Raw genomic sequence first — 27,662 nt, 5'->3', positions numbered from 1 at the left:
CATAGTCAAAAAGTATTTAACCTGTGGTGTTCCGAAGTAGATGTGACGGCTAGAAAGAATATATTGGTAACACAGGGGACTTCATGCACAAGTGAGTACCTCGACAATAGATAAGGGACAAAAATACACGAATGTTATACGTATGTGAAACAGCCATCATTTAATATTTTTGTAAACAAACGTGATTTTAAGAAAAGAAAAAGAACATTTTGATAAGTATATTTAAACTGGAGGTAAATGCAAGACATAATTAACTGATACAAATAACTGGATATCAGTAACGTCACTTCATTTCTGACGTCCTTTAAAGTCGTTCCTACGCGACGTTATTGACGTCATTATCAATCCTGAAGAACTAAACAAGCAGTGGCACCAGTTGAGTTCTATATATATATATATGTAATGTATTCGGCTATGTTTGATAGAGGAAAATGAATTCACAAACATGTCAGAACAGCATGACCTTCCTTACCGGTCAAAACGACCTGATCTGCATCAAAGTAAAACCTGACGATATACGTTCTGTACAATTATCCGGCTATGTTTGATAGTGTAAAATAAATTCACAAACATGTCAGATCAGCAGGACTTTCCTTACCGCTGCATCAAAGTAGTACCTGACGATATACGCTCTTTACAACTATTCGGCTATGTTTGATAGAGAAAAAAGAATTCACAAACATGTCAGAACGGCATGACCTTCTTTACCGGCCAAAACAAACTGCTCTACATCAAAGTGAAATCTGACGATAAACGTTCTTTTCACGAACATAAACGCTAATTAATGTTGACGAAATATTGCATGACATATACCTTTTCCCAGTATCAATACAGTTACAAGTTTGAAATGATATGCAAATTACAGAACGTTCTAGAGTTAGAGAACAGACGGACGGATAGACGGCAGACAGACGGACGTTCTCACATATGGCTATTTATGTGGCTACTCTTTGTTCTTTCTATTCTCCTGATTAGCCACGTAAAAGAAAAATAGCCACATAAGAGCCTTACGGAATGAACTACATAAAAAGTACAGTTACCTATTGTTCCTATAAACAACTAAATATGCAAATGTAAGCTCGGACGGACAGGCAGGACAGACAGTCGGCACAAAATCAATATGTCTTTCAATTACATGTGGGAGACATAATTCTGTAACTTTTCAAAACTAGACGTTGCTTTCCTTACAACATAACATACATAGATGTTTCGGAACATACTTTTACAAATGATAAATCACACTATGTGTACATTAAAATATGAAAATTATTAGGATTGTTTTGTTAATTATAAACCAGATTAAATACATTCTATTACACTGATCCAACTTGGAGGGTCTTTTCTTCCCCGGACACTAAAGCTAAAAAGCCAATATATTAGATACCTCATGTTATGACAGTTTCACTGATTCAAATGTTCATAAAACTTGTGCAATTACAACCATATTCTGGGTGACAAGTATAAACTAAAATTAACCCAATTTGCTGTATGGCAATTTGTGTTTTTAGTTGTAACAGACCCACTCATTACAGTTTGAATCAATGCCAACATAGGTAATGTGTTGCATAATGTTTATCTTTTAAATCTCTTTCAGACAAGAAAACATATTATTGCCCCATATTGCCCATACTTTTATCATGTAGAGCAGCAGTTGCAGCCTTGTAAAAGTATTCTTTCACATCCATCAACTGTTTCTTTTTTCTCTCAGACGAAATCTGCTCATGAAAGAACTGCTGCTGTTCTTCCCAAATCATTTACTGACTGATTGTTTGCCTATAAATGCAGAAGAATACACTTACCAGAATGGCTTACCAGTCTGTACACAAAATATTAGTTCATCGTCCCTTTATTAAATGGCATCTTGATCAACAGTTTAAATTTACTGAATAGATTCTGGGCAACAGTTAAATCTATTGACTGAGGTCCAAAAAACACATCAATACTTTCGACTACCGACAGGCAAGCCAGGCAGTAAGTGTTACCATGAGCAAGTTATCGTGCCCACCATAATTTTGTCCGCCGGCCGCCCTTTGGTGTTGCCCGAATGTTGTATTTTCATGCGTGTGTGTGTGTGTGTGTGTGTGTGTGTGTGTGTGTGTGTGTGCGTGCGTTCGTGCGGGCGCGCGCGTGCGTGCGTGCGTGCGTGTGTATCTATGCGTGTTTGTCATGAGGGGTGCCTCACAGTGATGTTTTTCTGCTTTTTTATCTGTGTATGTTAGTTGTGTGTGTGCGCGTTTGTCTTTTGTACGTGCGTGTCTGCGACGTTGTAGGAATACTACGTTTAAGGAACTTGGCTTTCCGTTTAATATTCATCCTTGGTTTACCTTTCCCCAACATCCGACCCTTAAAATATCAGTAAAGATATTTATCTATGAAATAGTTTACGATCGGCAAGATAATATTACATAAGATAATTTTACGAATTCCTTGAATATTTGTTTTTCTTCTTCTTTTTAAAGGACTGGTCCAATTTATTCTTTTAGTAAACAGTTTTTATATTCAAATTTTCTATATCATATTTTAATGAATGGTTCTGTATATGCATTACTTGAAACCATAAAATGTTGGAATATACCTTTTGACAATATATATATGCTTTCACATTTTTAGAAGTTTCAGATTCTTCAATTTCCTTACAAGTTTTGGAACAATCTGTTCTTGCCTATATAGTGTGTGTGTGTACTTTTGATCACCCTAGATCAAAACAAAAATGTTTCGTACCATCTGCAACATTTTATATGTCTTTAAAAACACTCAACATGTCAATAATGCAATTTTCTCGAAAAGCAGCATGATACATTGTTTTCACGTATATAATTATGTACATGTACTAACTTGCACTATATATTAAGAATATATAATACATTTATATATTCTTTATTTCAGTCTCATCAGTGTACAACATAACTTATATAATATACACAATAAGATATCAGTGAAATGCACACTGTCACTCTATAAAAAAAATATTGTTGACTTATAACTAAAACATATCAATATATCTTTGATATATCTTAATTTCAAATATCATACCTGTTTGATAATTCTACGGAAAAAAAACAACTAACAATCAAAGAAATTTGGAAATTTCCAAATGTATGGAATTCTGAAAACTGAGTTCAGTAAAATTGATGTCATTTTATGCATGTATACACGTCATCCGAAAATGTTTCTGCATACGCGACATAGTTCTCTAACATGACTGTTCTGAACAAAAATTGAAATGGCCAAAATGGACTTTGCCATGTCCTGAACACGGAATACCACTCTTGCAAGATATGCCAATTGACCAGTCTACTTTGTAAAAATTGGTAGCGACACAAATTTCTGCAGAAAATCAGACAGTTTATTTTGTAAAGCTTTGAGATGCTCAATAAATACGTAAGCGAAGGTAACACTTAGAGTTAGTACAACATTGTAATGAAAATACGTTCAATTGTTTGAACTCTTCAATGTATATTTGGAAAAGATGGCGGGTTTTATGATATGTATTTCTTTTTAATATATAACTTATTGCAAACCGTTTTCATTTTCATATTTTTGTACAAAAACATTTGCGACTAAACCTGTATGTTTTGATACAATTATACTCGTTGTTTTACGTCTCATAACGATGTGCAATGTCAGACGTTCTTTGTGAACCTATTATTGTACATGCACCTTATAGCATGTTATCTCCCAATTTACTACATTGCTGCATTCTTTGTGAACCTATTATTGTACATGCACCTTTTAGTATATTATCTCCAAATTTACTACATTGCTACAAGGATTATACTTTCACGTTCCTATAGTTCGATATTGCTGTATTATTGACATCTGTGCATCCTGTGTTCATGATCACTGTTGCCCCTTTAGCCTGTAATAGTTCATCATTGCTGCATTGTTGACCTTTTAGCTTTTAGTTGTGCCAAATGGCTGTGCTGGGTACCTCTTTATGTTTTTATTGATCAAAATTGCTATATTGGTTACCCGCACTAATAAAATCTACACATTTTTACCGTCAACATTACTGCTTTGATTACCATTTGACTTTCGTATTGTTCAATATTTCTACTCTGTTTCAACTTCTATGTACAAATGATATCTGATTATTAACAGAGCATCATATGCCATTTTTCATTATATATAACATGATTTACATATGATGCTAAATCCGTTACAACTTGCCTTGTTTTCGCTAGGTGCGAACCGCATTTAATTAAAAATTGTCTCGAACTAATGACTAGAATGATTTCAAGTCGATAACAGATGTATTTGAGCAATGCCTCCTGCCGATCGGTAAGAAATAAATAAAACCTATATAATTCATATGTAAATGAATGCATATACTCCGCGCCAAACAAGGCAGTGTATGTAGTACTAATAGAAGACCGTAGGCAAAAAGACAGTCAGATGGGGATTCATGAATGTTGGACGAAAAGGCCTGAAACTCACAGGTTGAAAAGAAAACTAATGTGGCTATTCAGAGTTCTAATTGACACAATTTTACCTTGAACTATAATGTCATACCAAAGTAAAATTACGGAAATAATTTCCTTGGTAAAAGTGACAAAATTTTATGAAAAATACTTTGAATACATGTCAGGAGTTTATATTTTGTTTATATGTTGGCCAAAGTTACTATTTCAGTTTTTAAATGTTAGGAATAATAAGTGTTATAAAATACACCTGGTATGACGATCCCTTAAAAAAGATAATAGGTAAGGGTAGATTTCTTGGAAGCACAGAGCACCAAAAACAAAGCCCCAGAGCCACGCATTTGCATAGCAGGCCAACAAAAAAAGAAGCTGTAATGGAAAAATATTTTAGACGGGTTGCTTCAAACATGCAACAAGTACATATTAATTTATGCCAAATATAGATGGGAGGGGGGAGGGGAGGAAATGGTAAGGGGCAAAATGGGTTCGGTGTGGGGTGTGGGGAAAGGAACCCGAAGGGGAAAGTTGAACAAGGACGAATATACAAGGGAATGTCACGTTCTTTAAAAACAGTCGCACTACATCGTAAACCACAATAGCGCAAACACTCATGTACCAAAGATAAACACACAACTACGATCAACTGAATAACATAAAAAAACGAACAAGCAACACATAAGAAAACAGTAGGGCACCGTTATAGACTCACAAGCATACAAACGCACCCATTCAGGTTGAAGAAAACAATCAAGTATCGTCTTAGGATTCGGCAGCTGAAACAAGAGGGGAGGGGGGGGGCGGCACGAAAACTTACTCAAAGTAAAGGGGGGGGGGGGAGCAAAAAGTAGCGTAAATGCAGGGGAAATGAGAGGACAATAGGGGGATTGAGGCGGAGGAAAACGCTTACAACAAATAAGAAAACATGCGCAACAGACAATACAAGACAGACAAAACAACCAGTTGAAAATAGGGGCACCGCCTTAGAACGGACAGAAACATATATAAAGGAAACTGGGGGTTTAAGATAAGATAAGATAAGATATGATAGGTTTTATTTAAAGTCGGCAAAGAAAGCAACATTATAACATAAGCTCTGAAGAGCTTTTGAACCGACTATAACAACATGATGAAAACAGTACGAACATATTATATAAAAGCTGTAAAAAAGAGAGACAACTCAAGCAGGTCATACTTAAAGCTATGCTGGATTTGCTGATCTTGACCCAAGGGTCTAAAAGCTGCCATAAAAAAAGATCTGTTTAAGACACTGAAAAGAAAAAAAGACACAACTGTGTTTTGTTAAAAAATGGTTTTAAAAGACCTATTATCACCCCAAATCACGCGTTTAGGGCATGCAAACCTCGTACTTAACCTATTTTTAACAAGTTAAACTACACAATGTAAATAAAATCCCCGCTGAGAAAGGCTCCAACATTAGTGCAAAAAAACAGATAAAGCAAAACATAAAATTAATGTAAATTTAAAGTATAATTACACCAATGTACTCAACAACTTGTCTGAAGTCAGAGCAACAAGAGCCTAACTTTTATAAGCATGACTAAGGAAACTGTAAGACAAAAATCAACTCCCTCCGTCCGTTGTATGTAGAATTTAGGTGAAAAGCATCATGGAGTCCTACACTTTATTAGTCATCGCACCATCAAATAGGAAAACGTAGCAATTAACTGTAGAGGGGTCAATCACTAAACATGCACTATGCTTCACGATTTTCGCATCGTATCCTCTTTTGATAAACTTTTTAACCAATTTTACAAATATTTGATTAAAATAAGGGGTATGTTTAATTTTCCGAATTTTATAAACTTCATCTCCATAGTATTCCGGGTGTATAAGTCTAAGTTTTAAAAGTGTATTAAGAGTCGTATTGTATTTTCCTAACAGTTTCGACGATCTGTAATAAAATTTACTAAAAGCTCTCCGTAACTTATTATAACGGTTACCCTGTTGTAACAATTTCTTGGTGCTCTGAAGATTTCTGTCATTAAAATCATTTTAGCAAGCTCTTGCAAAACGAATAAGCTTAAAAACAACGTTTAAAGAAATAGTGAGTAAATTACGAAAGACGTAAATATACTCTTCAAATAACTGCATAATTATTGCAAAACGCTGAACAAAATACGTATTTGGCTAGGGTTACAATTCAAACAATTTTGGTAAGCCATCAATATTTACTTTAGAAATGCACAGTTACATGTTTATGGATCAAAACTATATCTTTCTTGCGCATTCATCAAACTGAAACTCACATTCAAAATGCTCACGTACATGTATAATTGTTCAGTTGGAAATTCTCCGGAATATCTTTCAGAACTTCTCACAAAACAAACACAGACAAGGAACTTTGCGTTCTTCAAATTCCGTTACTGGGTGTTTCGTTGTTCCTTTCAACAAGCGCAAACATTCAGTGACAGAAGTTTTGGTACTGTTGGACCTAATGCCTCTCGAAATCAGGAACTCGGACACATTAGATGTTTTCAAAAAGAAGTTGAAACTCATTATTTTGGAAATTACTTTGCACTCTTTTAGAGGCTGTGACTGTGATTTTTTAAGATATTGTGATAACATGAACTGGATGATTTTTATTGTGTAAATTCATTCGAATATGAAAATTTTTATCACAAATACAAAGATACAGTTGTTTGTAATAACTTATGGACATGTCACAATAACTCACTTCTACTTACTTACTAAGAAAACAGCTATCTTACTGTATCTTAATATTTTAATATTTTATTAATTTTATCTGATGCCTGGTCTTTTGTTTAATATTTACTAAAAAGTTTATTCACAATGATATTTATGCTCATTTATTTCATACATCTTTGAAATGTCTTAATTTTTTAAACGTATTTTTTATGTTTGTAAAACGCAATTGAATAAGTTTTACGTAAAAAAGGCGTTTAATAAAATAAAACAGTTTCAGTTTTTTTTTGTTTTTTTTTTCTTTGAAGTAAAGGAATTTTCGAAGCGATGTCCAACAAAATTGCTTTCTTTTCTGCTCCTGTCTTACTGTCTTATGGAACTTATTTGTCTCTTTGAAATCGGGTTTTTGAAATTGATGACATTATTATAAGTTTTTAAAACTGAAAGAAATAGGACATACATTGCACTGACAAAAACCCATTACAAATACTCCGCGCCTGTGGGGAAATGAGCTTCCAAAACAAGCTGTGACGTCCCGAACAACCAAACCAGTCTGTAAATCTGAAAAAGATAACATACATTTTTTGATTCACAATGACTGACTTCATTCAATACTCGGTCAAGGAAATTTTCATCTTTCGTCTTAGGTACAACTAAGACTGGACCTCTGTGGAGAACGGCCGCAAAATCCGGTGACTAAAACATGCATCTTTCCCAATCTTCAGAAATCCATAGGAACCTCCCTGCAAATGATAGAAATATATAGTTTACTGCTCTAGAATTCCAGGACACACCATAACCAGAACATGTATTCAAAAGTTTATGCTGTTCGTACCGTTTTTGAGCTGATTAGAAACTCCTGGGGACACTGTCAAATGAGCGTCTGTTTTTCTGACCGACTGAAGGAAAGAAATAGTTTCGCATATAGTTTCGCATTCACAGCCATTTCTCAACATGTACTCGCTATACATCAGTGACTGGCTGAACAATGAATTTTCAGTGTGATCGATTCTAATGACTTACAGAAAGCTTTCATTCACTATTATCAATCTACCCAATTTGCTAGCTTAATTACCTTATATTTCTGCTTTTGACCAATTCGAATGTAGGGCTGGAAACTGTTATCTGCCCCCTATAATTTTTAGTTGATTTGATAATAACTTGATTACATAGTACTTTAGGATAATTATGTGTTTTGTACTCGGCTTGTTTGATAGACGGATCATGTCAGAGCAGCATGACCTTCCTTATCAGGTCAGAACGAACTGCCCTTCATCAAAGTAAAATCTGACGATAAACGTTCTATACACGAACATAGATGCTAATTAATGTTGACGAATTATTGCATGACATATACCTTTCCCAGTATCATTACAGTAGACTAGTGCCTCTATGCATACCGCATCGAACAATATATAAAGCTGAGTGTTTAGCTACACAGAACATATTCAAACAATCACGAACGGAGCATACACTACAGTGAAAAGAAAGAGAATGATTTTCGCGCTACTTTTAACCTTCGCTTCTTATCCTGTATTTTCTGCTGGACAGACATGCGGAACAAAGCCAGATGTGTGTAAGTGTTACAGTTTTCAACATTTTTCTTTGTTGTTTTTTTCTTTAAATTGTCCGTCTAGGAAAATAAGACACGAAGATGTTATTGTGTTTATGTAGCCATCTTATGGTAGACTCAAATTTCCTAAACAGCCGAGGTACTAGTTCGTCTTTGATTTTAAACATGAACAAAGCAATATTCATTCAGACAGACTCTGGAGTCTCATTAGAAATATTTTTTGCTCTATTGTTAAATTGTGATCTATTGTGGCCCGATGATCAAGTATCATGCTTTACTGTCAATCCAGTGGTCCGGGGTTCGAAACCCAGTCTAGGTATCTGAAATTTCTTAGATGACGTTGCGTGTCCCCCGCCTAACTGAAAGGTCATTACAGGTACATGTACTTAGAATAGCTGGTGAACACTTCCTGAAGGATTAACAGCAAAAATAGTACAAACATTGTAAACTTTTTGATGGATCAAGGATCAATACTTTTGAATTACTGGTCAAATTTGGCACAAAATTAAACTAGAATAAAATATTATTGTCATATATATTGGTTTAAATTTTGGATTAGTTTGCGTCAGAGTTGAAGCTGCTTGGGTATTGTATACAAGCCATCGACTGACAGTATCATTTTAAAATTGACAAAAAAAATGCTACTACAGAGGTCGCTCAACACGGAAAAAAAATTGAAAATGCTGCAGGATCGGTTTAATTAATCATGTTCACTGACTATAGTAGATATGCATGTTATGTTAACATCCATGCTCTTTATCTCGGGTTGCCCAGAAATCACCATTTGCACATGTTACTAAAGTACCAGAACTTTTTAGAGACACCCACAAATGTGTTCATACGGCGGAATACATGAAACATTCAATGATGCGCTATGTATAGTTCAATGAAAAACGGCGAGTGGTTCCTATGTAAAATAACGGAAATGTCTTAAACAACACAACCATGGACAGAACTAAATAAACTGGAATTTATAGAGGGACATTAGGTAACGGAGCTATGCGCCTTGCCCGCGGTTTCAACAGTAATGTAATTTGATATGAGCATTTTAAATGTTTAATATAATATTTCTTGTTTTTGTTACGATATTAAATTACTTAGGTTAAATATTCTTATACATTTTCGTGAATGCCAGTAGAACATGTAATGTTGAAGTATTGCAGTTTATCAGTTTTCATTGTATGCTATCCGATAAGTCTAAACAAAGTCTGTGCGGTATAAATTCAGATTAACACCCGTTACACATTTTTCTGTATTCTTGCATCATGCAAAAAAAACCTGCTTTTTCTCACTGGATCCGCCTGTGTATTAACGGGAGAAAAATCGTGTGCAAACAAGGCAAATTTACGTGCTGTAAACACACGATTTTATGTTTGAAATGCTTTTCTATCCTTGCGCAGACGGAGATCTAATGTAATAACTTCTTTTTGTAACATAAAACATGCAGTCTTGTCCATAGGATGTTTTGCTATATACGTTATCAACCCAAAACGCATTAGCTCCTACAATGTACTTACTAGCTTTTCAATTTGTTTGCACCCTTCTTGAGCATCTGCCTTGTTCAGCTTTTGTCGATAACCATAAATGTATTAAATTTCTTGTAACTTGTGCAATTGTTTCTTTTTTTTTTTTTGAATGATTTTGTTTTTAGGAAGTATGTCCGTCGGCATGTTTAACCTAATTTCTCGTCGTATTCATATAAATATTGAAAGCTATTCAGTACTCATCTGAACTCGAAATGTTTTCATACTCAAAGTCACTCGAATGCCAAGTAATTATTCTTGAAATTTTGTTCCTGTTTAAAAAAAATATAAGCAATATTCCAAATTATGGGTAATGTTATGTTCGTAAAAAGGAGATAAAAAAACAAATCTTAAAAAAAAATCTCCAGTGCATGCTTTTGGTAGTGCTGTTAATTTCTGGGCCCCGGTTATGGATATTTAAAACATACATGCGGGCTTCCGCAGACGTTAATACACGAAAAAACAATGTGCATTATCCCTACAATAGAAAAACATCAGATGTGCAGCATGCCTGCAGTATTATGCTTGAATTCAGTACTTATGATAATTTAGAAAATGCAACTTAACAGCTTAGAAACCATCCAAGGTAAATCATTTTGTGTGATTATTTGATTTGCATAATATTACAAGTTCTAGGAATTCATAGAATGTTGCCAATGCAGTATCAGTTTTAATTATGTTAAAAAAATCTGTAAGTGTTAGGGGTGTTCTGTACTTCTATTTTTACCTTTTATCTTTCTTGATAGTGCTTGTATACTTATTATCATTTTCAAAGATCTTGATTTCTTTCATTATTGAAATACCGTAAGCTTTAGATCAGTAATGCTCTTACGGAAAGTTCAAACAAATTCATTTATGTAGTGTTGACTCTAATGGTAGTTCAAAATACAGTTACAGACGTGATGAAAAGGTTACTGATAAAAAATTGATTGATGGACGCAAACACGAAGAATTACATGCATGGTTTCTTGGTTTTGAATTAAGCTACATCAACTTCAGAAGATATGCGCCAAATAAACACTAGAACAATTAAATTAGATAACAGTAACAGGAAACGATTGTAACATGTAATATTTCCAGAGAGTTAAAATTAACTTAATTGAGCTCTTACTGTATGTAACAGGCTTTTGATCCATATTTTGCAGGAACTCATGTCGAGTATTTAGCCACTGGTTTTGAGATACTTGGCACTGACGTTACTTTTCCTAATGTGGTCATGAAAAATGGTAATGGATACAACAGTACTACAGGTCAGTTCAAGGCTCCAGTTGCCGGTATGTACTACATAGCCGTCACACTGTCCCCTGCACAGGAAAAAGACTACCAAAAAGTTGATTGTTATGTTCAAAAGAACGGAGACGGCATACTTGAGCTTTTCTCCGATAAGTTCGGTGCTGATGAAGTTGGATCATATCAGATAACAGCGACAATGCCTGTATATCTTGCCATTGGTGACGTTGTCAGTGTTGGTGCATGTGACGACTACGAAGGAATACATAATGATAAAGCGACCAGTTTCAAGGGGATTTTCTTATATCCAGCTTAAAGACCAAATGAGATCAAGCATATAGAAATACTTGTGAACTGACTGATAAAAGACTATAACAACAATAAAATTCTGCATCTATAAGTTTCGTTATTTTGTTTACCACTCATTATGCAAGTGTTTTCTTCCAGATGGTTACCCCTTTAAGGTGACGAATTTCAATGACTTTCCAGATGATTATGTAACTATATAATACGGGCACCTGGGGTCTTCCTCCACCATCAAAGCTGGAAAGTCGCCATATGACCTATAATTCTGTCGGTGCGACGTTAAACCCAACAGAATAAAATAAATATAAACACTCTAGTGACATCCCCTACTTTCCCGGAAGTACCATATGACCTATAATTTTGTTGGTGAGATGTTAAACCCAACAAAATAGAATAAATATAGACATCTCCTATTTCCCCGGAAGTGTCCAATAATACTATCCAGTATTGTAAAGGGCGCTGTCTCATATATTCTAGTAATTACAGGTGTGATGGGCTACTTTTAGAATGATTACAATGATATTCTTACAGTTCATGTAATATAAAGCGCTTAATGAAGAGTTATGAAAATACTTTATCAGTGCTTTATCGGCTAGTTTATATCAAGCGAATACAAAAAGGGATCTGCTGTCCTCCTCAATTACATACATTAGAATAGTCCAAATAACTCCTTGCATAAAAAGTATAAGACAGACGTCAATTATATTAATAAGATTTAATGAATGAATGACTTGTTACATTTGTTAAACTTAAGTCCAAATGTCAATCAAATAATTTGAACCTTAATTATCAAACAAACACAATAACAAATAACCCGCCAATCAATATTCAATGCAATGGAAAATTAAAGCAACAAAAGTAGCATAAATAATAATAAGCAAGAAAAGCAACAAAAATAGCAAACTGCATTAAATGATAAAATAAGCAATGAGATTCTGGTATAACATCTTACCTTAAATAACAGAAACTTTTACATGTATCTGTAATTTGACAAAGGCATTTTAACTCTTATAGAATGAATTCATACTTGTTTAATAAGAAAACTGCTGAACCTAAATAAACTTATGGATGATTAAGTGGGCAAGCTAGAAATCACCCATAAAAAGAAATTCCTAGGCGATTAGAGCTTTCGGAATTCAAATATAGAGCCCCTTCTAATTTTGCAAAACAGACTTTTTTACTTGCCCTTGAAACAAAAAGGACGATAGGAACAGATGAACTTACAGTTCAGCTCAGCAGCCAAAACATCTTCAAAAAATGGTTTAACTCCTTTATTTTGATATCATATATAGTATGATCCACCGGTCGAGGAAGAATTGAAGATACAATGATTTTTATTGTAGGAATTTCATGTCTGATGGCAGCTATTATATTGGTAAAATCTGATAACATAGAATGTAATGACTGACGATTACTAATATTATCTGAACCAACATGAATAACGATAAAATGACTATCATTTAAATCAACTTTCTTTTTGGTCGACCAGAAAGGACAGTTTTCCGATGGTGGCACTAGAGAAAGACTGTAACTTTACTCCCTCAATCGTTGGAATATTCTTAACAATGGAGTCCCCTAAAATAGTCTCTTGTCGTACTTCTGCAGTCAGTCACTACATTTATATATTTTTAGAAAGATATAGGATTCTTTCTATTGAAAGATATTTTCGTAGTATTTCCGTTAGATTTCAAACTAATATAACGTTTGTTTCCGCGACTGCGGGATATTTACAAGTATTAGAGGATGTTAACATTATACCATCATAACCTTTCGAATACACTAGGAACAGGAGGACTGCTTTTATTACTGCATGTAAATGTGTGTGTTCCATGTAAGGATACATTATCGTTTTATAACTCTGGTAAGTATTCTTTCTTTTATTTAACCTTTTTTTCATTTCTTTGTACTTACTTTCTAGCACAAAACAATGTAATGAAGATAAAAATAGAGCTTTCCGTAATGTTCAAAATGTTCAGAATTATTAAAATTGCTGGCTGTTAGTCAATATTAATTAAATGTAATTACTTTGATTATTGTTAGCGTCAGATTAATTACATATAACACATAAAACATATACACGACATTTTTGTGCAATAACCTTATCTTGAATAAATGTATTTGTCGTGACACATGTTCTATAACCTCGCATATACTCCGTCTTTGTGGAATATGCGATTCTCCAGAAGTTGAAATTGACTAAAATGCATCCAGTTGTAATTATTCTTATACAGCTTATTATAAAAAGGACGACCTTTTTCAGTCTTTCTTGTACGAGTTTGTTGAGAGAACGAATTAATTGCTTTCATCAATAATCTTTAATCAGTCAATTTGACATTATATGATACAAGTATAAGATAAATGGATGTGAGCATTTTAGACTGCAATATAGTTTACTGAATTAAAGGATTGAAGATTGATTATATCTAACGGAAACACATTTAATACGCACTAGATCAAGTGATATACACAATTACCGTACAAAAGAAATAATAAATATCACTCTATATTTTATCAGTGACTGAAATACAGGCAGTCGTTCGAATGAGTAATAATTGTATCACTTGTCCTTAACACAAGTGTGAACTTTTTTTCCAATCAAAGAACAGCCTGCATTTTATTCACTGATATAATACTCTTCAAGATACTTGTCCCCCCCCCCCCCCCCCCACTTTTTTTTCTTTTCAGCAGTAATGATTCATAATCTTTTTTCTTACACATTTTAAGACTATATTCCTAGCTCCGTTACAGATTTTAGTTCGATATGCTCATACAGTTATATTTTGTCCGCTAAAAAGAAGAATTCTGTAAGATTTGTCTTTCATTCTTATCCTTTCTTGTTTTGCTTTCATCACAGTATGACATTTGTATCAATATATGCACTTCAGTTTGGGAAACTAAAAATTAGGAAGATAAGTATAATTGTTTTATTTTAACACGAAAATAGTTCGCACTTTACAGTTGCGGTCCACAGCTTAACAATATATTTTCCTAGGTGTTTCTCTAACATAGTACATAAGAATGTTTGATCTACTATCATAGTCCTATTTTATTGTATCTAATACCTTTAATTCAATCTTATAACATCATAAAATGAATTAAGGCTATCACAAAACAAATTAAAAATAGTAAAAAATAATTGTACCACACAGATGTTGCCAGTCGAAATCGTTTTTATATATGTTATTGCAAGACGTTCCTCTTTGCAACCACCTTTGACCATGTGAACGATTTAATCGTGTTAGAAATTTTTAACTGAAAGAAAGTATATTGGACAAATTACAAAAATAGAATAAGGATTTTGAATGAAGTATTTTTTTAGTATCAAACACATTGAGTTGTTGAAAGTTTCTTTGGGGATATTTATCGTCGACCCAACCCATCTAAGATATGCTTGTATATATATATTTATAAAACAATGAACAAACTGATAGTGATATTTAAGACTGACTGCAGACACTAATTTTGTTTTGGAAGTTTTTTGTCTTCTATTTTAAACAGTCGAGTGATTTTAATAAATACATAATATTAATAAAATGCATGAAGGAATGTAACTGCATAGAACTCTTCAGGTATAGTTAGAGACTGCGCGTAAACGTATAAGATATCGGAGAATGACCGCTATATGTCGTATTTATAATAAAGTTAACGCTTTGTTTTCAGTGCTAAACCAACAACAGTGTGTCCCTGACGCTCAATTATGAGGGTGGAATCGACATGTGAATGAATACAATGCCATATCCTTTCAGCGTTTTATTAGGAACTGTAATGTGTGATTAAACATGGAAAATACAACGTACGTGTTTAACATCTCTTCAGAAGCGGTCACTGATGTAACTGTTACCGGCGAGACGTATCTAAGGACAAGTGTAACACAGAATGACATAACAACCGTTGATCAAACTATAACAACTACCAATGAGTGGTTGAGTACCGGTTCTAAATTGTCTGGCATTACAGGCAGTTCTCAACCAACGAAGAACCTCACGAACTGGTTAGGTTTTACCACACAACGTGACCACTACAATGAACATGATATTCATCCTTTTGACTATGGGGATAACTACATATATGCTGCTTATACATTTGAAAAACCATTCTATTTGTATGTTTGGGAATTCTTGGTTATACTTACATTCCTCGTCAACCTCGTTGTGATATCAGTTCTGCTGCGCAGAAAGGTGCGCAATGCTACAAATATAGTCCTTGCCGCCATTGCAATTTCAGACTCGCTTACCGGACTCGTGACTCTGCCGTCTTATATCATGGTCTACTTGAAGTATGTTCCACCATATGGTGACTACGATTACAGCACAAGTTATACCAGCAGTGAACAATCTACTACGAGTCAATATGAAAGTGGAGGATATACTAGTTACTATTTTTATGATGATGACTACGATTACAGCACAAATTATACCAGCAGTGAACAATCTTCTACGACCCAATATGAAAGTGGAGGAAATACTAGTTACTTTTTTTATAATGATACCCAGACGCCGGAACCAGTGGGCGCATGTGAACTAACGAAAGACCTTTGCAATGGTTACATGATTTCAAAGTACTTTTTGTCCAAGTCGTTCCATTCAATGTCGATATTTCTCACTTTATTTCTTGCTATTCAGCGATATATATCAATAAGATACCCATATCGGTCACAACTTCTGTTGAATTTACCAAAAACCATAATTTGCTGTGTGGCTGTTGTACTTATTTCCCCACTTTTACATGTGTATCATCTTCTCGGAGAAAGAGCATTTGATGGCAAGTGTCAATGGGAACTGACGGAGAAAGGCTGCGAAGGCGGATGCGTGTATTTATTCATTACATTTTTCATACGTCATTTGATACCCTGTGTCGTGCTTGTAATACTTACTACACTTTTCATTCTTCAATTGAGATCAGGGGAGAGAAATCTGTGCCGAATGGATAGTAGCAAATCACAAATTTCGAGACGGAAGGAAGAAAATCGACGTATTTCTATCATTGTTACAGCAGTGGTTTTAGTTTTTCTGATACCGGAAATACCGTATGGAATATTGCTTTTGTACAATGCTATAGACAAGGCAACCAATCAAGGCCAAGGCATGAATTTAGAAACAAACAGAGCTCTTCATTTAGTTTATGAACTTCTTCTGGTCCTGTCTTTCCACGCCAACTTTTATGTCTACACCTTTTTCAACAGAAGATTCCGGAAAACACTTTTCAGGACCTATCTCAATCCTGTTAGGCGATTCCTCGGTGATACAGATAGACTGTCGGTTTCCACAACCTCGTCAGTTTCACGCAGGACTTCAAACAGGAAGACAGATACCGGAAGCGCTATAACGAAGATTGAAATGCATTCTATGATTAAAACTTCACCACCAGGCCAACCAGAAATACAAACTAATTCAGCTGCTTCAAGCTTAGTTGAGAAAGATCTAACTGTTTTTGAAGGTGACTGCAATTTGTGATGAAAATTCGAAGAAAATTAGCCGCCTCTAATGGACGCGGTAGATTTTCGCTATGCATTGTACAATACATAGCAACATCTGTTGTGGAAGCCCCGATATTTAAAGCGAAAGATAATGTAACAGTTTCAGTTCTTTAACTGTTTATTGCATGGACAACATTTAATTAAAAAGCATTGATAACTAATTATTTTCTTGTTTTATTTTAAATATTCGTTCCCTCTTTGAACCCCAGAAAAAAATGTTACAAGTTATCAACTTTATCAAATAATTGACAACCAGACTGTATATATTTAAAGGGCACAGATGTTCTAGCCAAAGAAAAAATAAGTTGTAAGCCCTATCGAGAAACATCTCAAAAAGCATTCATCTTCGAAAAACTGTTTATAGCTACAGTCAAAACTGTGCTAAAGACAATCTCTGTACAGAGACCATCTGGCATGAGTTTTATTTCCGAATTATTTTTTTTCCAGATTACTAGTTTATAAAATGTGAATAAAGATCATCTGTATAATTTCTGTCTGAAGCATAGCCTGTGCTCAAGACCATCTGTCAGCATACACTATCTGACCGTAAAGGCCCTAATTAAACATATAAAGTTTATTTTATCTTGTTCTTGCAAATAAAGACCATTAGCCCACACAGAATTTCCGCGTAGATAAACACGTGCTAGAGACCACCTGAGAACAGGGACTACCTGTGATCAGGGAAAACTTTAAACAGAGACCCCCTGAAAACAGGAACCACCTGTGATGAGAGACCACCTATAGTCAGGGACGAACTGTGACCAGGAACCATCTGTTATCAGAGACCACGAGTGAACAGGGACCACCTATGGTCAGGAACCACCTGTGAACAGAGATCACCAGTTATCAGTAACAATCGGTGATCAGAGACCACCGGTGAACAGAGATCACATGTGAACAGGGACCACATGTGAACAGAGACCACCTGTGAACAGAGACCACATGTGAACAGGGACCACTTGCGATCAGGGACCAACTGTAGACAGGGAGCACCTGTGAATAGAGACGTAATGTGAACAGGGACCACCTGTGAACAGAGATCACATGTGAACAGAGACCACATGTGAACAGGGACCACCTGTGGTCAGGAACCACCTGCGAACAAGATCACCAGTTATCAGGAACAATCGGTGATCAGAGACCATCGGTGAACAGAGATCACATGTGAACAGGGACCACCTTTGAACAGAAACCACATGTGAACAGGGACGACCTGTGTGAGGAACCACCTGTGAACAGAGATCACCATTTATTAGGAACAATCGGTGATCAGAGACCACCGGTGAAAAAAGATCACATGTGAACAGGGACCAGCTGTGAACAGAGACCACATGTGAACAGGGACCTCCTGTGAACAGAGACCACATGTGAATAGGGACCACTTGTGATCAGGGACCAACTGTAGACAGGGAACACCTGCGAAAAGAGACCTCATGTGAACATGGACCACCTGTGAATAGGGAACATCTGTGAACAGGGACCACCTTTGATCAGGGACCAACTTGTGGACAGGGAGCACTATGTGAACAGAGAACATCTGGGATCAGGGACCAACTGTGGACAGGGAGCACCTGTGAACAGAGACCACCTGTGACCTGGAACCATCTGTGACCAGAGACCACCTGAAAAGCGACCACCTCTGAACAGGGACCACCGGACTCTTTAGACTACTAGACAGATTATCGCATCACGCAGTAATTATGGTTATCATATAAAGGAGTGTCATGCATCTTAAACAAATGTTTTATAAGCTACGCCTTGATACTAAAAGTAGTGGAAAAGTGTGCACATTTTTTATCTATTTTTGGGTGTTGCCATGTTTATCATGTTGAAAAGACCAAAGGAAAATTGCCGCACCATCAGATAATTAAATAAGTATATATCTAATAATTCATTTGAAGTAATAATAAAACAATGAATCGATCATCAGTCGGTTTTCTACTTATTAGCCAACTTAATAAAATAAATAAAACATATTTCGGAACAAGGCTTTTGCTCTGCTATTTCGTGTAAAAGGACGCTACCATTTGCGTCATTTTTTAATTTAATTTTCAAAATATCTTGATTTGTTTGTAACTAATCGCCAGAAGCGATATTGAAAGGATATTTTTAATTGTAAAATTTAGGCACCTTGGTTACCAAACAGTTCTTAAAGATAATTTTGAGCTTTAACCAGCCCGTTTCAGGATAATTTCGTTAGAATAAAAATAACATTTCAAAACAAAAATGTGTAATGTTCCGAAATCAAATGGCGATTTTGCCCGACGATTTTGGTCGAAAGAATATAGTTCTGTCATAATACTTACATTGTTCAAAGCCATGTTCAAACTACCGCCCTTCTGTGAGTGAGATATGATTTACATCTAAATAATTGCATAATAGATAAAATTAACGAAAACAAATCACTGTTATGAAATAGGTTTATCAATTTTAGATAATAGCAATAATACATGTAATGTGAGCTTTAAATACGAATTCCGGTTCATGAACGGGATAAGAGACGCGAGATAGCTGTAACTTTAACTGTTTATGAAGCATATACCTGAAAATGTAAGCTACACTTTTATATTGATTAATTAATCACTCTCTGGTCGTGAGAGCAAAACTGCCCGGTCTCAACATAGCAACACCTTAAAAGGCACCGTTTCGTAAGTTTCGTTATAATTTCTGGTTCTTCGGGATCATGGAGTATTATATTCAATTGGACTATAATATTATTCCGCTTAAAGCCCTGCTCCAGTCCTACCTTTTAACCTTAAATTGTCACTGAAAAAGCATGACAATCCTGACTATGAACAGTGACGCCTGACAAAATAGAGTCTATTTTATATAAGATTCTATATAAAATACATGTGGTTTTGCGTGCTAAAGTGTGGCGCGCGGTCGTTAATTGTTACCTATTGCACCGTGTATATCCAGTAACACCAACATGCGCAAATAACAGATCATTCAAACTATAGGTCAGAGGGAAGTAACCAAGGAGGCCTCTGATTGGCTGAAAAAGTATATGGTATTCTGCAGTGAATATCTATCATGTAAAGTGATCTCCCATTGGTGCAAAATATGTTGGATGTGTTTGAAAACTATCTTATTTCATAAAATAAAACTATAGTCTATGATTACAGGCTAAAATAATATGAAACGATGCATTTTGTGTGAGAAATATGCATGTTCTATCAGTAGGGCATTTTTATGAAAAATAAAAAAAAATTCAAGGCCGGACTATGGGTAACCGAGTTCAAAGAGAAAAAAGTGCCCAAAAATGATGGTCAACATATATATTTCCTGCAGTTTTTCGATAGTTTTTGGATAGTTCTTTCAACCTGAGTAGGTGGCATCAAAAGTTTAAATGTTAGGAAGGTCCCATGACCGGAAACATTACAATGTGGGCCTATGGAAATTTAGTTGTTTCCCTACGACCGTTATAACACTAGAGTGCGCAAATAAATTGCGGAATTCACCACAGAAAGAATACACGGTGAGTAAACTGGCAAGTATCTTTTGTAGTATGGTAACAATTGAATACGTGCATACGGCTGAAAAAAAAACATTATGTTTCAATAGGCAATAAGTAGTTGCTCCAGAAAATCATTTCTTTTCTAGGAATCGTTCTGAAGGCGAATTTTGTGTTTCGTCGGCCTTCATTGATACAGCAATAAATATTTCACCTCATTTTGTAGGCAGTCTGGTGGCTAATTACACTAGTTGAACGATTTGTGACATTTGATTATGAAAGGGAATAGATAAATTGTGTTTCATGCACTTTTTATGAGGTAACACCGAGAGATGGAAATGAAGAATTAGCGTAACACCAAAAATGGAACTTTTGAGTCTCGAAATCTTGAGTCTTTACAGCTTACTGGCAACAAAAACTTGAGTAAGCCATATGCTTGAGGTACCTTCAATCGTACATCACCCTTATAAAGGTACCTCAAGCATATGTCTTACTCAAATGAAAGCCACTACTACGACAGTCTGTAAGTCTGAGAAAGACAACATACAGTTTTTGATTTACAATGACTGACTTCATTCAATATTCGGTCAAGGAAATTTCCATCTTTCGTCTTAGGTACACGTAAGCCTGGACCTCTGTGGAGAACGGCCGCAAAATCCGGTGACTAAAACATGCATCTTTGCCAATCTTCAGAAATCCATAGGAACGTCCCTGCAAATGATAGAAATATTTAGTTTACTGCTCTAGAATTTCAGGACACACCGTAACCAGAGCATGTATTTAAAAGTATGTGCTATTCGTACCGTTTTGGAGCTGATTAGAATCTCCTGTGGACCCTGTCAAATGAGATTCTGTTTTTATGACTAACTGAAAGAAAGATATATTTTTGCATATAGTTTCGCATTCACCGCCATTTCTCAACAGGTACTCGCTATACATCAGTGACTGGCTGAACAATGAATTTTCAGTGTGATTGATTCTAATGACTTTCATTTACTACGATAAAAATTTCTATCAATCTACTCAATTTGCTAACTTACCTTATATTTCTGATTTTAACCAGTTCGAATTTAGGGCTGGAAACTGTTAACTGTCACCTATCATTTTGAGTTGATTTAATATTAACTTGGCTACATAGTAATGTGGGATAATTAAGTTGTGTATTTGTACTCGACTATGTTTGATAGAGGGAACATGTCAGAACAGTATGACCGTTCTTATCAGGTCAGAATGAAATGCCCTTCATCAAAGTGAAATCTGACAATAAACATTCTTTACACGATCATAAACGTTAATTAATGTTGACGAAATATTGCATGACATATACCTTTCCTAGTATCAATACAGAAGACTTGTGTTTTGATGCATAACTGAACGAACAGTTTATAAAGCTGAGTGTTTAGCTACACAGAACATATTCATTCAACAAAGGAGCATACACTACAGTGAAAAGACAGAGAATGTTCTTCGCGCTACTTTTAACCTTTGCTTCTTATCTTGTATTTTCTGCTGGACAGACATGCGAAACAAAGCCAGATGTGTGTAAGTGGTACAGTTTTCAACATTTGTTTTTGCTTTTTCTTTAAATTGTCCGTCTAGGAAAATAAGACACGATGATGTTATTGTGTTTTGTAACCATCTATTGGTAGAGTCAATTTTCCCACAAAGCCGATGTATTAGTTCGTCTTTAATTTCAAACATGAACACTACAATATTCATTCATTCAGACAGTATATGGAGTCTCCTTAGAAATAATTTTTGCTCTAGTGCTAAATTGCAATCTAGTATGGTCAAGTATCATGCTTAACTGTCAATCCAGTGGTCCCGGATTCGAATTCCAGTCTAGGTATCTGAAATTTCTGAGATGATGTTGCGTGTCTCCCACCTAACTGAAAGGCCATTACAGATACACGTACTTAGCTAAAGGATTAACAGCACAATAGTGCAAACATTTTAAAAATTTTGATGGATCAAGGATCAATACTTTTGAATTACTGGTCAAATTTGGCACAAAATTAAACTAGAATGAAATATTATGGCCATATATATTGGTTTAAATTTTGGATTAGTTTGCTTCAGAGTTGAAGCTGCTTGGGTATTGTATACAAGACATCGATTGACAGTAGTATTTTAGAATTGACAAAAGAAACTGCTACTACAGAGGTCGCCGCCCAACACGAAAAATATGACAATGCTGCAAGCTCTGTTTAATTAATCATGTTCACAGACTATAGTGGAAACACATGTTACGTTAACGTCCATGCTCTCTATCCTCGGGTTGCCCGGAAATCTGCATTTGCACATGTTACTAAAAGTACCAGAACTTTTTAGACACCCGCAGATGTGTTCATACGGCGGAATACATGAAACATTCAATGATGCGCTATGTATAAGTCTTTGAAAAACGGCGTATAGTTCCTATATAAAACAATTGACATGTCCTAGACAACACAACCATGGACAGAACTAAATAAACTGGAATTTATAGAGGGACCTTAGGCAACGGAGCTATGCCCCTTGCACGCGGTTTCAACAGTAATTTGATATCAGCAATTTAAATCTTTAATGTAATATTTCTTGTTTTTGTTACCAGTCCAGTCACATTACATAGGTTAAATATTCTTAAACATTTTCGTGAATGCCAGTAGAACATGTAATGTTGAAGTATTGCAGTTTATCAATTTTCATTGTAATATGCTATCCCATCAGCCTGAAACAAAGTTTGTGCGGTATAAATTCAGATTAACACCCGTTACACATTTTTCTTTGGATCCGCCTGTGTATTAATGGGAGAAAAATCGTGTGCAAACAAGGCAATTCACGTGCTGTTAACACACGATTTTATATTTGAAATGATTTTCTATTATTGCGCAGACGGAGATCTATAGAGAATATTAGGTTACTGTCGGATAAATTTAAATTTATTAGGCGAGTTAAAGAAAATATATTAGGCGAGGCTATTGCCGAGCCTTATATTTTTTCGTAGACGAACCATAAATGTATCAAACTGCGTGTAACTTGTGCAATTGTTTTTTATTTATTTATTTATTTATTTATTTATTTATTTATTTATTTATTTTTGGAATGATATTGTTTGTTTTAGGAAGTATGTTCGCCGGTATGTTTTTTTATCTAATTTCTCACAGAATTCATATAAATCTTGAAAGCTATTCAATATGTTCGAACTCATCTAAACATGAGATGTTTTTATACTCAAAATAACTCGAATGCCAAGTAATAATTTTTTAAATTTTGTTCCTGTTTAAAAAATATAAGCACTATTTCAAATAATGGGTAATGTTATGTTCGTAACAAAGAGAAATAAAAACAAATCGTTTAAAAGTCTTCAGTGCAGGTTTTTAGTAGTGCTGTTAATTTCTGGGCCCCGGTTATGGATATTTAAAACATACATACGGGCTTCTGCAGACGCTAATGCGCAAAATCAATGTGCATTATCGCTATAATGGAAACACATCAGATGTGCAGCATGCTTGCAGTATTATGCTTGAATTCAGTACTTATGATAATTTAGAAAATGCAACTTAGTTGCAGTAGCTACTTGCAGTATATTTGATGTCTTTACTGCTTATAACGCATGAATGTTGTATGTGTGCATCATTAGTGTAGCATTATGCTACATTTGCAGCATAGTTATTTATCATGCTGGTACACTTCTGATCAACGGTAGTGGATTTGCAGTAAGTTTCAAGACGAATGCAGTAGCCGCAGCTGTGCACATCACAAAAACCTTAACGATAATTTTGTAGACTGGTAGATTGCTTTTGAACTTTTGTTGCATTTTAGAATTGCTCTGTGCTGATATGATTAATTATATTATATTATAGCATGAAATGCACATGATATAATTTGATTATTTGATTAACAACATACATTTATTTGACAAATCCAATCCTGTTAGACATTTCATGAAATTTCTACCAGCTCTATAAAGGTTATTTCCAAGCCTAAGTTTATATATATATTGTTTTTAAAGCTCTGCTCCCCGGCTATTCAAATTCTTTTGTGTGTATGCAACCCATGATTACAATAGGTAACAGTTAACGGCCACATGCCACACTTTAGCACTCAAAACCACAGGTATTTCATATAGAATTGTATATGAAATAGACTCTATTTTAACAAGTGTCTATAGTCAGGGTTTTCATGCTTTTCAGTGACAATTCAAGGTTAAAAGGTAGGACGGGAGCAGGGCTTTAATGTTCCATTGTTACACAATTAGCTCTGGACTGACAATATTTGTTACGAATTATATACGACTCAACGTTCAGAATATTCTGTGGCTATAAGAAATGAGTAACCAATTTAATATGGAAGTGACTAAAATTTTTATTTCTTCTGTTTCGCAGATTGTAAGCTCAACAGTCTGGAACAGCGTATTAGCAGCTTAGAAACCATCCAAGGTAAATCATTTTGACCTGTGATTACTTGACTTGCATAATATTACATCTATAGAATGTTGCCAATACAGTATGTGCTTTAATTATGTTGTAAAAAAAGCGTTTGGTGTGCTCTGCGCTTCTACATTTACCTTTTATGTTCCTTGATAGCGTTTGTATACTTATTATCATTTTCATAGATCTTGATTTTTTTTCATTATTAAAATACCGTAAGCTTTAGATCATTAATGCTCTTACTGAAAGTTCAAACAAATTCAGAATCTACATTTATTTAGTGGTCATTGTAATAGTAGTTCAAGTTACAGTTACAGAGCTGATGAAAAGATTATTAACATAGAAATGATTGAGGGACGCGAACATGAAGAATTAAATGTTTTCTCTGTTTTAAATTAAGTTACTTCAGCTTCAGAAGACATGCGTCAAATAAACACTAAAACAATTAAATTAGATTACAGTAACAGAAAATGAGGAATTTAGTATTTCCAGAGATTCAAGATGTATTTGCATTTTGCAGAAACTGAAGTCGAGTATTTAGCCACTGGTTTTTAAATCCTTGGCACTAATGTAACATTTCCTAATGTGGTCATGAACAATGGTAATGGATACAACAGTACTACAGGACGATTCAAGGCTCTAGTTGCCTGTATGTACTACATAGCCGTCACACTGTCCCCTGCACAGGAAAAAGACTACCAAAAGGTTCAATGTTATGTTCAGAAGAACGGAAATGATATACTTGAGCTTTTCTCCGATAAGTTCGGTGCTGATGAAGTTGGATCATATCAGATAACAGCGACAACGCCTGTATATCTTGCTATTGATGATGTTGTCAGTGTTGGCGCATGTGCGCACTACGAAGGAATACACAATGATAAAGCGACCTGTTTCAACGGGATTCTCTTATATCCAGCTTAACGGCCATATGAGATCAAGCATATAGAAATCCTTGTGAACTGACTGATAAAAGACTATAACAACAATAAAACTCTGCATCTATAAGTTTCGTTGTTTTGTTTACCACTTATTATGCAAGTGTTTTCTTCCAGATGGTTACCCCTTTAAGGTGACGAATTTCAATGACTTTCGAGATGATTATATAACTATAAAATACGGGCACCTGGGGTCTTCCTCCACCATCAAAGCTGGAAAGCCGCCATATGACCTATAATTTTGTCGGTGCGACGTTAAACCCAACAAAATAAAATAAATATAGACACTCTAGTGACATCTCCTACTTCCCTGGAAGTGCCATATGACCTATAATTTTGTCGGTGAGACGTTAAACCCAACAAAATAGAATAAATATAGACATCTCCTATTTCCCCGGAAGTGCCCAATAATACTATCCAGTAATTGTAAAGGGCGCTGTCTCATATATTCTTGTAATTATAGGTGTGATGGGCTACTTATGGAATGATTACAATGATATTTCTACAGTTCATGTAATATAAAGAGCTTAATGAAGAGTTATGAAAATACTTTACGTTATCAGTGCTTTATCGGCTAGATTATATCAAGCGAATACAAAAAGGGAACTGCTGTCCTCCTCAATTAGATACATTAAAATAGTCCAAATAACTCCTTGCATAAAAAGAATAAGACAGACGTCAACTATATTAATAAGATTTAATGAATGAATTAATGAATGACTTGTTACATTTGTTAAACTTAAGTCCAAATGTCAATCAAATAATTTGAACCTTAATTATAAAACAAAATCTCAAATAACCCGCCAATCAACAGTCAATGCAAAGCAAAACCAAAACAACAAAACACGCATAAATAAGAATAAGCAAAAAGGCAACAAAAATAGCAAACTGCATTAAATGATAAAATAAGCAATGAGATTCTGGTATAACATCCATCTTATCTTAAATAACAGAAATTTTTTCATGTATCTGTAATTTGACAAAGACATGTTAACTCTTATAAAATGAATCCATACTTATTTAATAAGAAAACTGCTGAACTTAAATGAACTTATGGATGATTATGTTGGCAAGGTAGAAATTACCCACAAAAAGAAATTCTTAGGCGATTAGAGCTTTCGGAATTCAAATATAGACCCCCTTCTAATTTTGCAACAGATTTATTTTACTTGCCCTTGGAACAAAAAGGACGATAGGAACAGTTGAACTTACAGTTCAGCTCAGCAGCCAAAACATCTTCAAGGAAATGGTTTAACTCCTTTATTTTGATATCATATATAGTATGATCCACCAGTCGAGGAAGAATTGAAGATACAATGATTTTTTATTGTAGGAATTTCATGTCTGATGGCAGCTATTATATTGGTAAAATCTGATGACATAGAATGTAATCACTGACGATTACTAAATATTATTTGAACCAACATGAATAACGATAAAATGACTATCATTTAAATCAACTTTCTTTTTGGTCGACCAGAAAGGACAATTTTCCGATGGTGGCACTAGAGAAAGACTGTAACTTTACTCCCTCAATCGTTGAAATATTCTTAACAATGGAGTCCCCTAAAATAGTCTCTTGTCGTACTTCTGCAAATATTAAAGAAGAGATTAGAAAAATGCGCATGAATTAAACATAATTGAGCCGTGCCATGAGAAAACCAACAT

The 27,662-nt window shown here is 34.9% G+C and overlaps 1 protein-coding gene and 1 long non-coding RNA gene across 2 annotated transcripts; both read left to right on the top strand.

Moving 5' to 3' along the window:
- The first annotated feature begins 8,513 nt into the window (after positions 1-8,513).
- Positions 8,514-25,950, top strand: LOC123526288 (uncharacterized). Its single transcript, XR_006681549.2, has 3 exons — positions 8,514-8,661; positions 25,015-25,068; positions 25,580-25,950. It is a non-coding gene; the product is annotated as an uncharacterized LOC123526288 (long non-coding RNA).
- LOC123526285 (uncharacterized) lies at positions 13,335-17,354 on the top strand. The gene is made up of 2 exons (XM_045305376.2): positions 13,335-13,578; positions 15,378-17,354. The coding sequence occupies exon 2, from the start codon at positions 15,497-15,499 to the stop codon at positions 17,168-17,170; it is 1,674 nt and encodes a 557-aa protein (XP_045161311.2). The 5' UTR covers positions 13,335-13,578; positions 15,378-15,496; the 3' UTR covers positions 17,171-17,354.
- Positions 25,951-27,662: the final 1,712 nt, after the last annotated feature.

Source organism: Mercenaria mercenaria, chromosome 14, assembly GCF_021730395.1.
Source record: "Mercenaria mercenaria strain notata chromosome 14, MADL_Memer_1, whole genome shotgun sequence".
Taxonomy (NCBI): domain Eukaryota; kingdom Metazoa; phylum Mollusca; class Bivalvia; order Venerida; family Veneridae; genus Mercenaria; species Mercenaria mercenaria.
Note: the sequence above shows the minus strand (reverse complement) of the source record. Positions and strands in the feature narration are given on the sequence as shown.

Bases quoted from the DNA above. Each gene is read 5' to 3' on its own strand.
- LOC123526285 (XM_045305376.2), top strand. From the start codon at position 15,497: ATGGAAAATACAACGTACGTGTTTAACATCTCTTCAGAAGCGGTCACT.